General features: G+C 44.2%; 1 protein-coding gene across 2 annotated transcripts in view; it reads left to right on the top strand.

Moving 5' to 3' along the window:
• Positions 1-16,587, top strand: part of RCC2 (regulator of chromosome condensation 2) — a 49,688-nt gene that overhangs the window by 1,685 nt on the left and 31,416 nt on the right. The window contains exons 1-4 of one of the 2 annotated variants that reach the window (XM_064730784.1): positions 4,384-4,432; positions 4,572-4,654; positions 6,635-6,948; positions 11,169-11,262. In XM_064730784.1, coding sequence (XP_064586854.1) covers positions 6,637-6,948; positions 11,169-11,262 — 406 coding nt within the window. In that variant the 5' untranslated portion in view covers positions 4,384-4,432; positions 4,572-4,654; positions 6,635-6,636. Of the gene's footprint in view, positions 1-4,383; positions 4,433-4,571; positions 4,655-6,634; positions 6,949-11,168; positions 11,263-16,587 lie in introns of those variants that run through there. The other variant, XM_064730785.1, reaches the window with a different exon arrangement.

The following is a 16,587-nucleotide window of genomic DNA, read 5'->3' as shown; positions in this document are numbered from 1 at the left end:
TTGATTTTTTGGGGAATATTTGCAAGATGTGCTTTTGTTATGGAGGGAAATATCCTTGGTTAAAAATGAGATATTTTTAGGGAAAAAAAATCCTTGGAATAAATGAATTTAATTTTGGGGGGAAAATCCCTTGGAAATATGTGGATTTATTTTTTTGGGGTGAAATCCATTTGTAATAAGTGAATTTAATTTTGGGAGGAAAATCCATTGGAATAAAGGAATTTTTTGGGGTTTTTTTTTGAGGGGGAATCCATTGGAATGAGTGGATTTAATTTAATTCTGGGGAGGAAAAAAATAAATACACATTTATTTTTTGGGAGGAAACCCTATGGAATCCGTACATTTATTAATTTTTGGGGAACAAATTCCATGGAATCCCTGCATTTATTATTTATGATTTTTTGGGATAGAAACCCTATGGAATCTGTGCATTTATTATTTTCTGGGAACAAACTATATGGAATCCTTACATTTATTATTTAAGATATCCTGGAGTAGAAACCCCACGGCATCCATACATTTATTAATTTTTGGGGAACAAACCCTATGGAATCCCTGCATTTATTATTTATGATTTTCTGGGATAGAAACCCTATGGAATCCGTGCATTTATTATTTTCTGGGAACACACACACATGGAATATTTTCATTTATGATTTTTTGGGAACAAACCCCACGGCATCCATACATTTATTATTTATAATATTTTGGGGTAGAAACCCCACGGAATCCTTACATTTATTATATTTTTGGGGAACAAACTCCATGGAATCCATGCATTAATTATTTATTATTTTCTGGGATAGAAACCCTATGGAATCCATACATTTATTATATTTTGGGAACAAACCTTATGGAATCCATACATTTATTATTTATAATATTTTGGGGTAGAAACCCCACAGAATCCTTACATTTATTCTATTTTGGGGGAACAAACCCCACGGAATCCATACATATATTATTCATTAATTTTGGAGGAACAAACCCTATGGAATCCATACATTTATTATTTATTAATTTTGGGGGGAACAAACCCCATGGTATCCCTGCATTTATGATTTTTTTAATGGAATCCTTACATTGATCGTTTTTGGAATCCATACATTTATTATATTTTGGGGAATTATCGTTTTTGGAATCCATACATTTATTATATTTTGGGGAATTATCGTTTTTGGAATCCATACATTTATTATATTTTTAGGAAGAAACCTCACAGAATCCTTACATTTATTATTTTTTGGGGATCAAACCCTATGGAATCTCTGCATTTATTATTTATGATTTTCTGGGATAGAAACCCTATGGAATCCGTGCATTTATTATTTTCTGGGAATACACACACATGGAATATTTTCATTTATGATTTTTTTGGGGAACAAACCCCACGGAATCCATACATTTATTATTTTTGGAAAACAAACTCCATAGAATCCCTGCATTTATTAATTATTAATTTTGGGGGAACAAACCCCATGGAATCCCTGCATTTATGATTTTTTTAATGGAATCCTTACATTGATCGTTTTTGGAATCCATACATTTATTATATTTTGGGGAACAAACCCCACGGAATCCATACATTTATTATTTAAGATATTTTGGGGCAGAAACCCCACAGAATCCTTACATTTATTATTTATTAATTTTGGGCGAACAAACTCCATGGAATCCATGCATTAATTTTTTATTCATTTTGGGGGAACAAACCCCATGGAATCCCTGCATTTATTATTTATGATTTTTTTGGGAACAAACATATTGGAATCCATACATTTATGATTTTTGGGGAACAAACCCCATGGAATCCATACATTTATTATTTAATATATCTTGGGGTAGAAACCCCACAGAATCCATACATTTATTATTTATAATTTTGGGGGGAACAAACCCCATGGAATCCCTGCATTTATTATTTATGATTTTTTTGGGAACAAACATATTGGAATCCTTACATTTATGATTTTTGGGGAACAAACCCCACGGCATCCATACATTTATGATTTAAGATATCTTGGGGTAGAAACCCCACGGAATCCTTACATTTATTATATTTTGGGAACAAACCTTATGGAATCCATGCATTTATTATTTATAATATTTTGGGGTAGAACCCCCACAGAATCCTTACATTTATTATATTTTGGGGAACAAACCCCACGGCATCCATCCATCCATGATTTTTTTGTGGGGAACAAACCCCACGGAATCCATACATTTATTATTTATAATATTTTGGGGTAGAAACCCCACGGAATCTTTAATTTATGAGTTTTTGGGAAGAAATCCTAAGGAATCCATACATTTATTATTTTTGGGGAACAAACCCCACGGAATCCATACATTTATTATTTATGATTTTTTTGGGAACAAACATATTGGAATCCATACATTTATGATTTTTGGGGAACAAACCCCACAGAATCCTTACCTTTATTATATTTTGGGGAACAAACCCCACAGCATCCCTGCATTTATGATTTTTTAAAATTGAATCCTTACATTGATCGTTTTTGGAATCCATACATTTATTATTTTTGTGGGGAACAAACCCCACGGAATCCATACATTTATTATTTATAATATTTTGGGTCGAAACCCCATGGAATCCATACATTTATTATTTATGGGGAACAAACTCCATAGAATCCCTGCATTTATTAATTATGATTTTTTTGGGAACAAACATATTGGAATCCTTACATTTATGATTTTTGGGGAACAAACCCCACAAAATCCATACATTTATTATTTAAGATATCCTGGGGTAGAAACCCCAGGGAATCCTTACATTTATGATTTTTTGGGAACAAACCCCACGGCATCCTTACATTGGAGAACAAACCTTATGGAATCCGTGCATTTATTATTTATAATATTTTGGGGTAGAAACCCCACGGAATCCTTACATTTATAATTTTTGGGCAACAAACCCCACGAAATCCATCCATTCATTATATTTTGGGGAACAAACCCGATGGCATCCCTGCATTTATGATTTTTTAAATTGAATCCTTACATTGATCGTTTTTGGAATCCATACATTTATTATTTTTTGTGGGGAACAAACCCCACGGCATCCATACATCCATGATTTTTTGGAAAACAAACCCCATGGAATCCCTGCATTTATTATTTATAATATTTTGGGGTAGAAACCCCACGGAATCCTTACATTTATTATTTAAGATATCCTGGGGTAGAAACCCCACGGAATCCTTACATTTATTATATTTTGGGAACAAACCTTATGGAATCCATGCATTTATTATTTATAATATTTTGGGGTAGAAACCCCACGGAACCCTTACATTTATTATTTATTAATTTTGGGGGAACAAACCCCATGGTATCCCTGCATTTATGATTTTTTTAATGGAATCCTTACATTGATCGTTTTTGGAATCCATACATTTATTATATTTTTGGGAATTATCATTTTTGGAATCCATACATTTATTTTATTTTGGGGGAACAAACCCCACGGCATCCATCCATCCATGATTTTTTCTGTGGGGAACAAACCCCATGGAATCCATACATTTATGATTTATGATATCTTGGGGTAGAAACCCCACAGAATCCATACATTTATGATTTTTTTGTGGGGAACAAACCCCACGGCATCCATCCATCCATGATTTTTTTTTGTGGGGAACAAACCCCATGGAATCCTTACATTTATTATTTAAGATATTTTGGGGCAGAAAACCCACAGAATCCTTACATTTATGATTTTTGGGGAACAAACCCCACGGAATCCATACATTTATTATTTATGATATTTTGGGGTAGAAACCCCACAGAACCCTTACATTTATTATTTTTGGGGAACAAACTCCATGGAATCCCTGCATTTATTATTTATTATTTTCTGGGATAGAAACCTCACGGAATCCATACATGTATTATTTTTGGGGAACAAACCCCATGGCATCCCTGCATTTATGATTTTTTTAATTGAATCCTTACATTGATCGTTTTTGGAATCCATACATTTATTATTTTTTGTGGGGAACAAACCCCACAGCATCCATCCATCCATGATTTTTTCTGTGGGGAACAAACCCCACGGAATCCTTACATTAACCCCCCTACACCCACTTTTCCTCGTGAAAAAAACCCCAAAAAAAACCCCAAAAAATCCAATTCCTCCACCCCCTAAACCCCCAAATCCCCTTTCCCAAATAAAAACCCGGGATATTCGGAGTTTTCCCAAAAAAAACCCGGGATATTCGGAGTCTTCCAGCCCTAAAGATGGAGCTGCCGGAGCCGCCGGGGCCGCGGGGCCGCTCCCTCACGGCCGCCGGCGGGATCCGGGCTCTGCTTTCTCCCTTTCCCCCTTTTCCTGCCCATCCATCCCTCCATGTGCTTCTGTTTTGTATTGTCCCGCTCCTCGCCCGCACTCCCGCTCCCAGGCCATTCGGTGGGTGGGATTAAAAAAAAAAAAAACCCAAAAAAAACCAAAAAAACCGAGGAGGAGGGGAAAAAAAAAAGAAAAAAAACTCGCCCAAAATTACCTTTTTTTTTTTTTTTTTTTTTTTTTTTTTCTTTTCCTGCAACAGGAACCGCCACACCAAAAATAGTGCCAAGGCCCCCGCGCCCCGCCGCTTTCTTTATGCTGCACCTCTCGCCCTAAAAAAATCAGGTTTGGAATTTGGGGGGTTAAAAAGTGGGGTTTGGGATTTGGGGAGAGGGGTTGGGGAGCGGAAAAATGGTTTAAAAAAAAGAAAAAGGGAAAAAAAAAAAAGAAAAAAAGAAGGCGGATCCACGTGGTGCGAGGGGGGCAGACAGAGATCCCATTGTTCCAGGGAAATCTGGGAATGGGAATGCGGGGGGGGGGCGGCGGGATGGACACGGGGGAGACCCCCGGGGGGGCTCTGCCCATTCCCCAATCCACGAAATCGCCCCCACCCCAAAATCCAGCGGCAGCGCCCCAAAAGCGCCGGGGCTTGTTTGGGGGTTCCGGGCGGTTTGGGGTGGGGATCCCAAATTCCCCCCGGTGCTCCCCTTGCCCCGCGATTCCCTTTGTCTGCGGGCCCTTTTCCTGCCCCGGATCCCCTGTGGGAACCCCCCGGTACCCCAAAAACCCCCCGGGACCCTCCTGTGCACCCCCAAATCTCCCCGAGACCCTCAGTGTGCTCCCCTTTGCACTTTCCAGCTCCCCCTCTTTCTGACCCCCCTTTCCAAATCCCTTTTCCAGTCCCCCTTTTCTAGCCCCCCTTCCCTCTCCCCGTGTCCCCCTCATTCCATGTCCCCCAAATCCTCCCATGTGCCCTCGTCCCATGTCCCCCAAATCCCCTTATTTTCCCCTCCCCATGTCCCCAAATCGCATTTGTCCCATCCCATGTCCCCCATGTCCCTTGGCTGGGGGTCACCCATGTCCCCCCAAATTCCCCATGTCCCCTGGCTGGGGTCACCCATTCCCCCCATGTCCCCATGTCCCTTGGCTGGGTCACCTTTTCCCCCACCATCCTTCCACCCCCCATGTCCCCCACCTTCCCATGTCCCCACATCCCGCCCTGTTCCCCTCTGTCCCCATCCAGGATCCCCCCATATCACCCCCACAGGGGTCCCCCATTTCTCCCCCATGTCCCCGCTCTGTCCCCCTCACTGGAGGTCCCACCTCTTATCCCTCATGGCCACCACGGTGGGTCCCCCTTTTCCCCTCACCCCGTATCCCCCTTTTCCCCTCCAGCTGGGATCCCTTCTGTCCCCACACCCTGTCCCCCTGTCCCCCATCTCCCCTCAGCCCTTGTCCCCCCGCATCCCCTCCATGCCCTGCTCATGGGGGTCTCCCGTTTCTGCCCCCATCCCGTCTCCCCTCATATCTTGCCCATCTTCCCTCACCCCTGTCCCCCATCTTCTCTCACCCCTCCCCGTGTCCCCCATCTTCCCTCACCCCGTCCCCCAAATCTCTCATCTCCCCTCACCCCATGTCCCCCATCTCCCCTCACCCTGTCCCCGAAATCTCCCATCTTCCCTCACCCTGTCCCCCAAATCTCTCATCTCCCCTCACCCCGTGTCCCCCCATCTTCCTCACCCTGTCCCCGAATCTCCCATCTTCCCTCACCCCGTCCCCCAAATCTCTCATCTCCCCTCACCCCGTGTCCCCCATCTTCCCTCACCCCTGTCCCCGAAATCTCCCATCTTCCCTCACCCTGTCCCCCAAATCTCTCATCTTCCCTCACCCCGTCCCCAAATCTCCCATGTCCCTCATGCCTTGTCCCCCATCTCCCCTCACCCCCTGTCCCCCAAATCTCTCATCTCCCCTCACCCCGTGTCCCCCATCTTCCCTCACCCTGTCCCCCAAATCTCCCATGTCCCCTCATGCCTTGTCCCCCATCTCCCCTCACCCCGTGTCCCCTCTCATTCCCTAGTGCTCCCCCCACAGCGGCTCCCTCTCTGTCCCCATTTCCCCTCCCTGTGCCCCCTCACCCCACTTCCCCCATTTCCCCTCTCTGTCCCCATTTCCCCTCACTGTTCCTCCTCACGAGTTGTCCCCATCTCCCCTCACCACGTGTCCCGGTGTCTGTGGGTGTCTGTCTGTGTGTTTCTGTGTGTCCCTGTCTGCCTGTCTGTGTGTCCGTGTGTCGCTGTCGGTGCGGCGGCTGACGCGTTCCCGCAGCCATGCCCCGCAGGAAGGCGGCGGGGCCGCCCTGGGACGCTGCGGGCCCGGGCCCTCAGGGCGGCGGGCGGCGGCGGCCGGGCCCTCAGGGCGGCGGGCGGCGGCGGCCCCGGCCCAGCGGCGGCAGCAGCGGCGGCAGCAGCGAGGATGAGGCGCCCCGGGAGCGGCGGCCGCGGGACGGCAGCCCCGGGGCCCGCAGGCCCGGCAGGCCCGGCGGGGCGGCGGCGACGGCGGCGGCGGCGGGGCCTGGAGGCCCCGGGGCCCGCGGGCAGAGCGTGGTGATCTGCGAGCCCGAGCACAGCAAGGAGCGCATCGTGAGCTCGGGGGGGGCGGGCGGCAGCACCCTCGGGACCCTGGGGTACCCCCCGTGCCCCACTGTGCCCCATGAGAGATCCCCACTGTGCCCTGTGAGACACCCCCAGTGTGCCCCCTCTGTGCCCCATGAGAGACCCCCACTGTGCCCTGTGAGACACCCCCAGTGTGCCCCCATTGTGCCCATACACATCCCCAGTGTGCCCCTCTGTGCCCCATGAGAGATCCCCACTGTGCCTGTGAGACACCCCCACTGTGCCCCCTCTGTGCCCATGAGACACCCATAGTGTGCCCCATTGTGCCCCATTACACATCCCCAGTGTGCCCCCTCTGTGCCCCATGAGAGATCCCCACTGTGCCCTGTGAGACACCCCCAGTGTGCCCCCACTGTGCCCCATGAGAGATCCCCAGTGTGCCCTGTGAGACACCCCCAGTGTGCCCCCATTGTGCCCCATTACACACCCCCACTGTGCCCCATGAGAGATCCCCACTGTGCCCTGTGAGACACCCCCAGTGTGTCCCCATTGTGCCCCATGAGAGATCCCCACTGTGCCCTGTGAGACACCCCCAGTGTGCCCCCTCTGTGCCCCATGAGAGATCCCTACTGTGCCACCATTGTGCCCCATGAGACACCCCAGTGTGCCACCATTGTGCCCCATGAGACACCCCCAGTGTGCCCCCTCTGTGCCCCATGAGAGATCCCCACTGTGCCCTGTGAGACACCCCCACTGTGCCCCCACTGTGCCCCATGAGAGATCCCCACTGTGCCCTGTGAGACACCCCCAGTGTGCCCCCGTTGTGCCCCATTACACATCCCCAGTGTGCCCCCTCTGTGCCCCATGAGAGATCCCCACTCTGCCCCATGAGACACCCCCAGTGTGCCCCCACTGTGCCCATGAGAGATCCCCACTGTGCCCTGTGAGACACCCCCAGTGTGCCCCCATTGTGCCCCATTACACACCCCATTGTGCCCCATGAGAGATCCCCGCTGTGCCCTGTGAGACACCCCCACTGTGCCCCTCTGTGCCCCATGAGACACCCATAGTGTGCCCCCATTGTGCCCCATTACACATCCCCATTGTGCCCCATGAGAGATCCCCACTCTGCCCTCTCTGTGCCCGAGACACCCCCAGTGTGCCCCCTTTGTGCCCCATGAGACACCCCCAGTGTGCCCCCTTTGTGCCCCATTACACATCCCCAGTGTGCCCCCATTGTGCCCCATGAGAGATCCCACTGTGCCGTGAGACACCCCCACTGTGCCCCCTGTGCCCCATGAGACACCCATAGTGTGCCCCCTCTGTGCCCCATTACACACCCCCAGTGTGCCCCCTTTGTGCCCATGAGAGATCCCCACTTTGCCGCCATTGTGCCCCATGAGACACCCCCACTGTGCCCCCACTGTGCCCCATGAGACACCCCCAGTGTGCCCCCATTGTGCCCCATGAGAGATCCCCATTGTGCCCCATGAGACACCCCCAGTGTGCCCCCATTGTGCCCCATGAGACACCCCCACTGTGCCCCCACTGTGCCCCATGAGAGACCCCCAGTGTGCCCCCATTGTGCCCCATTACACACCCCCACTGCGCCCTTGCACCCAATGTGCCCCATTGTGCCCCATTACACACCCCCACTGCGCCCCTTGCTCCCACTGTGCCCCCATTGTGCCCCTTTATACACCCCCACTGTGCCCCCTGGTACCTCCTGTTCCACCCCATTGCACCCCAAACCCCGCTGCACCCCCTGACCGCCCCACCCCACCCCATCATTGCCCCCATGTCCCTGCTGGCTCTGTCCCCAGTGTCCCCCCCATCCCCTCTGCACCCCCAATGTCCCCCTGTGTCCCCCACACCCCAAATGTCCCCCACATCCCCCACAATGCCGTGTCCCCTGTGTCCCCTACGTCCCCAATGTCCCCCATGTCCATCCCTGCAGCTCCTGCTGTCCCCACGTCCCTGTCCCAGATGACCCCAAGGTCCCTCACATTCCCCACATCTTCCCCCCTTGCTGATGTCCCCAATGTCCCATGTCCCTGCCATCCCCAGTGTCCCCAATGTCCCCAATGTCCTGTGTCCCTCCCATCCCGTGTCCCATGATGTCCCCATGTCCCCCACATCCCTGATGTCCCACAATGTTCCATGTCCCACATCCCTGATGTCCCCAATATGTCCCCAGCCTCCCACTCACCCCCAAAGTCCTCCATGTCCTCTCATGTCCCTGATGTCCCCATGTCCCCAATGTCCCCCATGCCCCCCATGTCCCCTGATGCCTCCCATGTCCCCGTGTCCCCCATGTCCCTTGATGTCCCCATGTCCCCAATGTCCCCAGTGCCCCCATGTCCCCTGATGTCCCAATGTTCCCCTGTCCCTGATGTCCCACATGCCCCCCATGTCCCCCATGTCCCCTGATGTCCCCAATGTCCCCGTGTCCCCCATGTCCCCTGATGTCCCCCTGTCCCTGATGTCCCCAATGCTCCCAATGTCCCCTGATGTCCCTGTGTCCCCAATGTCCCCCCATGTCCCTTGATGTCCCACATGTCCCTTGATATCCCCGTGTCCCCTAATGTCCCTTGATGTCCCCAATGCCCCCCATGTCCCTTTTCTCCCCATGTCCCCAATGCCCCCAATGTCCCTGATGTCCCCAATGCCCCCATGTCCTCAATGTCCCCCCATGTCCCTTGATGTCCCACATGTCCCTTGATATCCCCGTGTCCCCAATGTCCCCAATGTCCCCAATGCCCCCAATGTCCCCAATGCCCCCAATGTCCTGTGATGTCCCCAGTGCCCCCAATGTCCCCTGATATCCCATGCCCCCAATGTCCCCAATGTCCCCAATGTCCCAATGCCCCCAATGTCCCCAATGTCCCCAATGTCCCAATGCCCCCAATGCCCCCAATGTCCCCCCATGCCCCCAATGTCCCAATGCCCCCAATATCCCCTGATGTCCCCAATGTCCCAATGCCCCCAGTGTCCCCAATGCCCCAATGCCCCCATGTCCCCAATGTCCCTGATATCCCCAATGTCCCTTGATGTCCCCAATGTCCCCAATGTCCCCATGTCCCCAATGTCCCCAATGTCCCCTGATATCCCATGTCCCCAATATCCCCAATGTCCCCAATGCCCCCAATGTTCCCTGATGTCCCCAATGCTCCCAATGCCCCCAATGTCCCCCCATGTCCCTTGATATCCCCGTGTCCCCTGATGTCCCTGTGTCCCAATGTCCCCCAATGTCCCCAATGTCCCCTGATGTCCCCAATGCCCCCAGTGTCCCCAATGTCCCCAATGTCCCAATGTCCCCAATGCCCCCAGTGCCCCCAATGTCCCCAATGTCCCAATGTCCCAATGTCCCCAATGCCCCAATGTCCCCAATGTCCCCGATGTCCCCAATGTCCCCAGTGTCCCCAATATCCCCAATATCCCCAATGTCCCCAACACCCCCAATGTCCCCAATGTCCCCAATGTCCCCGATGCCCCCAATGCCCCCCATGTCCCCAATGTCCCCTGATGTCCCCTGATGTCCCCAATGTCCCCAATGTCCCCAATGCCCTCCATGTCCCCCATGTCCCCAATGTCCCCGATGTCCCAATGTCCCCCCATGTCCCCAATGTCCCCAATGCCCCCAGTGCCCCCATGTCCCCAATGTCCCCAATGTCCCCTGATGTCCCAATGCCCCTCACGTCCCCCTGTCTCTGATGTCCCCAATGTCCCTAATGTCCAATGCCCCCCATGTCCTTGATGTGCCAATGTCCCCTGATGTCCCTGTGTCCCAATGTCCCCGTGTCCCCAATGTCCCTGATGTCCCCAATGTCCCCATGTCCCCTATGTCCTCGATGTCCCCAATGTCCCCAATGTCCCCTGATATCCCATGTCCCCAATGTCCCCAATGTCCCCAATGCCCCCCATGTCCCTTTTCTCCCCATGTCCCCAATGTCCCCCTGTCCCCAATGTCCCCTGATATCCCATGTCCCCAGTGCCCCCAATGTCCCCAATGCCCCCAATGTCCCCCATGTCCCCAATGTCCCTGATGCCCCCAATGTCCCCAATGTCCCCTGATGCCCCCAATGTCCCCAATGTCCCCAATGTCCCCTGATGTCCCCAATGTCCCCAATGTCCCCCATGTCCCCAATGTCCCCAATGTCCCCAATGTCCCCAATGTCCCCAATGCCCCCAATGTCCCTGATGTCCCCAATGTCCCCAATGTCCCCAATGTCCCCACTGTCCCCCAGAAGCTGGAGGGCTCCAAGAGCCGGGGGCAGCTCCTGATCTTCGGTGCCACCAACTGGGACCTGATCGGCCGCAAGGAGGTGCCCAAGCAGCAGGGTAGGGGCTCATTAACTAATTACTGCTTAATTAGCCACTAATGAACACTGTGGGCTGCCTAGGGCTGCTCATTAACTGCTTAATGAGTCATTAATGAGCGGGGTGGGGCAGGCAAGGGCTGGTGATTACCTGCTGTTAATTAGAATTAATGAATGGTTTGGGGCAGGGGAGGGGCTCATTAATGGCTCATTAATTAATTGGTATTATGGTATGGGGCAGGGGAGGGGCTCATTAATTAATTGGTATTAATTAGTAATCAATGAATGGTTTGGGGCAGGGTAGGGGCTCATTAATGGCTCATTAATTAATTGGTATTAATTAGTAATCAATGAATGGTTTGGGGCAGGAGAGGGGCTCATTAATGGCTGTGATTAATTAGTATTAATTAGTAATCAATGAATGGTTTGGGGCAGGGGAGGGGCTCATTAATTAATTGGTATTAATTAGTAATCAATGAATGGTTTGGGGCAGGGTAGGGGCTCATTAATGGCGCATTAATTAATTGGTATTAATTAGTAATCAATGAATGGTTTGGGGCAGGGTAGGGGCTCATTAATTAATTGGTATTAATTAGTAATCAATAAGTGGTTTGGGGCAGGGTAGGGGCTCATTAATTAATTGATACTAATTAGTAATCAGTAAATGGTTTGGGGCAGGGTAGGGGCTCATTAATTAATTGATATTAATTAGTAATCAACAAATGGTTTGGGGCAGGAGAGGGGCTCATTAATGGCTCATTAATTAATTGGTATTAATTAGTAATCAATGAATGGTTTGGGGCAGGAGAGGGGCTCATTAATGGCTGTGATTAATTAGTATTAATTAGTAATCAATGAAGGGTTTGGGGCAGGGTAAGGCCACATTAATGGCTGGGATTAATTGGTGTTGATTTGAGGTTAATTAGTAATTAATGAATGTTTTGGGACAGGGCAGAGGTCCTTAATAGCTGGTTAATTAATTGGTATTGACAATTAATTCATTAACTAATAATTTATTAATTATTAGTTATTATTAATGCAGGGTTTGGGGCAGGGTAGGGCCTCATTAATGGCTGGGATTAATTGGTATTAATTAGTAATCAATGAAGGGTTTGGGGCAGGGTAGGGCCTCATTAATGGCTGGGATTAATTGGTATTGATTTGAGGTTAATTAGTAATTAATAAATGTTTTGGGGCAGGGTAGAGGTCCTTAATAGCTGATTAATTAATCGGTATCAATTAGTAATCAATAAAGGGTTTGGAGCAGGTTAGGGGCTCACTAATGGCTGATTAGTTAATTAATTGGTATTAATTAGTAATCAATGAATGGTTTGGGACAGGGTAGGGGCTCACTAATGTCTGTGATTAATTGGTATTAATTAGCAATTAATGAATGTTTTGGGACAGGATAGGGGCTCATTAATGGCTCATTAATTAATTGGTATTAATTAGTAATCAATGAATGTTTTGGGACAAGATAGGGGCTCGTTAATTAATTGATATTAATTAATAATCAACAAATGGTTTGGGGCAGGAGAGGGGCTCATTAATGGCTCATTAATTAATTGGTATTAATTAGTAATCAATAAGTGGTTTGGGGCAGGGTAGGGCCACATTAATGGCTGGGATTAATTGGTATTAATTAGTAATCAGTAAATGGTTTGGGGCAGGGTAGGGGCTCATTAATTAATTGGTATTAATTAGTAATCAATGAAGGGTTTGGGGCAGGGTAGGGGCCCATTAATGGCTCATTAATTAATCGGTATCAATTAGTAATCAATAAAGGGTTTGGAGCAGGTTAGGGGCTCACTAATGGCTGGTTAGTTAATTAATTGGTATTAATTAGTAATCAATGAACAGTTTGGACAGGGTAGGGGCTCACTAATGTCTGTGATTAATTGGTATTAATTAGCAATTAATGAATGTTTTGGGACAGGATAGGGGCTCATTAATGGCTCATTAATTAATTGGTATTAATTAGTAATCAATAAGTGGTTTGGGGCAGGGGAGGGGCTCATTAATAGCTGATTACTGTGGGTTAATTAGTAATCAATGAACAGTTTGGGACAGGGTAGGGGCTCAGTAATGTCTGTGATTAATTGGTATTAATTAGCAATTAATGAATGTTTTGGGACAGGATAGGGGCTCGTTAATGGCTGTGATTAATTGGTATTAATTAGTAATTAATGAACGTTTTAGGTGAGGATAAGGCCTCATTAAGAGGTGATTATTTCTATTAATTATATATTGGGACAGAGCAGGGCCCTCATTGGTGGCGGTGTGATTAATTAGTGCTAATTTGTAATTAATTAATTAAGTAGCATCCCGTCCTTTGGGCCACAATTTGGGGTGCCCTGGGTGTCCAGCAGAGCCAATGGATTTACAGCTCATTAATTTTCCTGTTTATGTTAATTACTTCTAATTAATTAATTAATTAACTGAGGAGGGAGTCGCAGCTTTATCTCCCCAGCAGAGCCAAATCAGGGCTTTGTTTATTTCTGATGCATTTATAATTCGTTAATTTTACTGATTGCTTTTATGTAGTTCTAATTAATTAATCAATCAATTAGCTGGGGGAGGAGCCTGAGTTTCACCCCTTAATTAGAGCAGGTTTGAGTCCAAATTAAGACTTTGCTTAATTTGGATCCATTTATAGTTCATCAATTATTTCGTTGTTTTAATAGATTTATATTTAATATCTAATTAATTTTAAACCTGGTTTGTTATTTTAATATATTTATATTTAATATCTAATTAATTTTAAAGCTTGTTTGTTATTTTAATATATTTATATTTAATATCTAATTAATTTTAAACCTGGTTCATTATTTTAATATATTTATGTTTAAAACCTAATTAATTTGAAAACTGGTTCGTTATTTTAATATATTTATATTTAATATCTAATTAATTTTAAAGCTGGTTCTTATTTTTATATATTTATGTTTAATATCTAATTAATTTGAAAGCTTGTTTGTTATTTTAATATATTTATGTTTAATACCTAATTAATTTGAAAGCTTGTTTGTTATTTTAATAGATTTATATTTAATATCTAATTAATTTTAAACCTGGTTCATTATTTTAATATATTTATGTTTAATATCTAATTAATTTTAAAGCTGGTTCACTATTTAATATATTTATATTTAATATCTAATTAATTTTAAACCTGGTTCATTATTTTAATATATTTATGTTTAATATCTAATTAATTTTAAAGCTGGTTCGTTATTTTAATATATTTATATTTAATATCTAATTAATTTGAAAGCTGGTTTGCTATTTAATATATTTATATTTAATATCTAATTAATTTGAAAGCTGGTTCACTATTTAATATATTTATATTTAATATCTAATTAATTATAAAGCTAGTTTGTTATTTTAATATATTTACATTTAATATCTAATTAATTTTAAAGCTGGTTAATTATTTTAATATATTTATGTTTAATATCTAATTAATTTTTAAGCTGGTTCGTTATTTTAATATATTTATATTTAATATCTAATTAATTTGAAAACTGGTTCGTTATTTTAATATATTTATATTTAATATCTAATTAATTTTAAAGCTGGTTTGCTATTTAATATATTTATATTTAATATCTAATTAATTTGAAAGCTTGTTTGTTATTTTAATATATTTATATTTAATATCTAATTAATTTTAAACCTGGTTCATTATTTTAATATATTTATGTTTAATATCTAATTAATTTGAAAGCTGGTTTGTTATTTTAATATATTTATATTTAATATCTAATTAATTTTAAAGCTTGTTCGTTATTTTAATACATATATATTTAATACCTAATTAATTTGAAAACTGGTTTGTTATTTTAATACATTTATATTTAATATCTAATTAATTTGAAAACTGGTTTGTTATTTTAATATATTTATATTTAATACCTAATTAATTTGAAAGCTGGTTTGTTATTTTAATATATTTATATTTAATATCTAATTAATTTTAAACCTGGTTCATTATTTTAATATATTTATGTTTAATATCTAATTAATTTTAAAGCTGGTTTGCTATTTAATATATTTATATTTAATATCTAATTAATTTTAAACCTGGTTCATTATTTTAATATATTTATGTTTAAAACCTAATTAATTTGAAAACTGGTTCGTTATTTTAATATATTTATATTTAATATCTAATTAATTTTAAAGCTGGTTTGTTATTTTAATATATTTATGTTTAATATCTAATTAATTTGAAAGCTGGTTCGTTATTTTAATATATTTATATTTAATATCTAATTAATTTTAAAGCTGGTTCACTATTTAATATATTTATATTTAATATCTAATTAATTTGAAAGCTGGTTAATTAGGTTGGATACATTAATTTGGGGTGCACCAGACCTGTGGCAAAGCAAAACAAAGAATAATTTTAATTAGAATGTTAATTTTAATTAATTTTAACTTTTGTAGTCCATTCTTTTTCCTGATTATTTTTATCTATTTCTAATTAATTATTTTCATTAATTACCGGGGAGGAGCCACAAATTCACCCCTTAATTGGGGCACAATTGCCAAATTAAACCTCTGCTTCATTTTTAGTTCATTAATTACATCCTTCTTTTTAGGGGATATATTTAATTAATATTAAAAATTAGCATTTAAATTAATTAATGTTTAAATTAACGAGCTGGGGGAGGAGTCACAGTTTTAGGTTTGAATTTGGGGCCCAAAATGAATTCCTGGATTGTTTTTCTGGGTGATTTTCCCAGTATTCCCAGATGATTTTCCTAATTGATTTTCCTAATTGATTTTCCTAATTATTCCTAATAATTCCTGGATTTTCCCAGTATTCCCAGATGATTTTTCTGGAATTTCCAGAATGATTTTCCTAATTGATTTTCCTAATTATTCCTAATAATTCCTGGATTTTCCCAGTATTCCCAGATGATTTTTCTGGTTGATTTTTCCAGAATTTCCTGGCTTATTTTCTCAGAATTTCCTGCATTTTCCCAGATCATTTTCCCAGGTTTTCCAAGATGATTTTCCCAGATTTTCCTGGATTTTCCAGGATAATTTTCCCAGATTTTCCTGTATTATTTTCCTGAATTTTCCCACACGATTTTCCTGGATTATTTTCCCGGTATTCCCAGATTTTTCCAGATTATTTTCCTGGATTTTCCTGCATTATTTTCCCAGTATTCCCAGATGATTTTCCTGACTGATTTTCCCAGATCTTTCCAGATTATTTTCCTGGATAATGTCCAGATTATTTTTTAGGATCATTTTTCCAGATTATCCTGCATTATTTTCCTGGATTTTCCTGCATGATTTCCCTGGATTTTCCCAGACAATTTTCCTGAATTTT

This window comes from Zonotrichia leucophrys, chromosome 21 (assembly GCF_028769735.1).
Source record: "Zonotrichia leucophrys gambelii isolate GWCS_2022_RI chromosome 21, RI_Zleu_2.0, whole genome shotgun sequence".
NCBI lineage: Eukaryota > Metazoa > Chordata > Aves > Passeriformes > Passerellidae > Zonotrichia > Zonotrichia leucophrys.
This window is presented reverse-complemented; position numbering and strand designations above follow the sequence as displayed.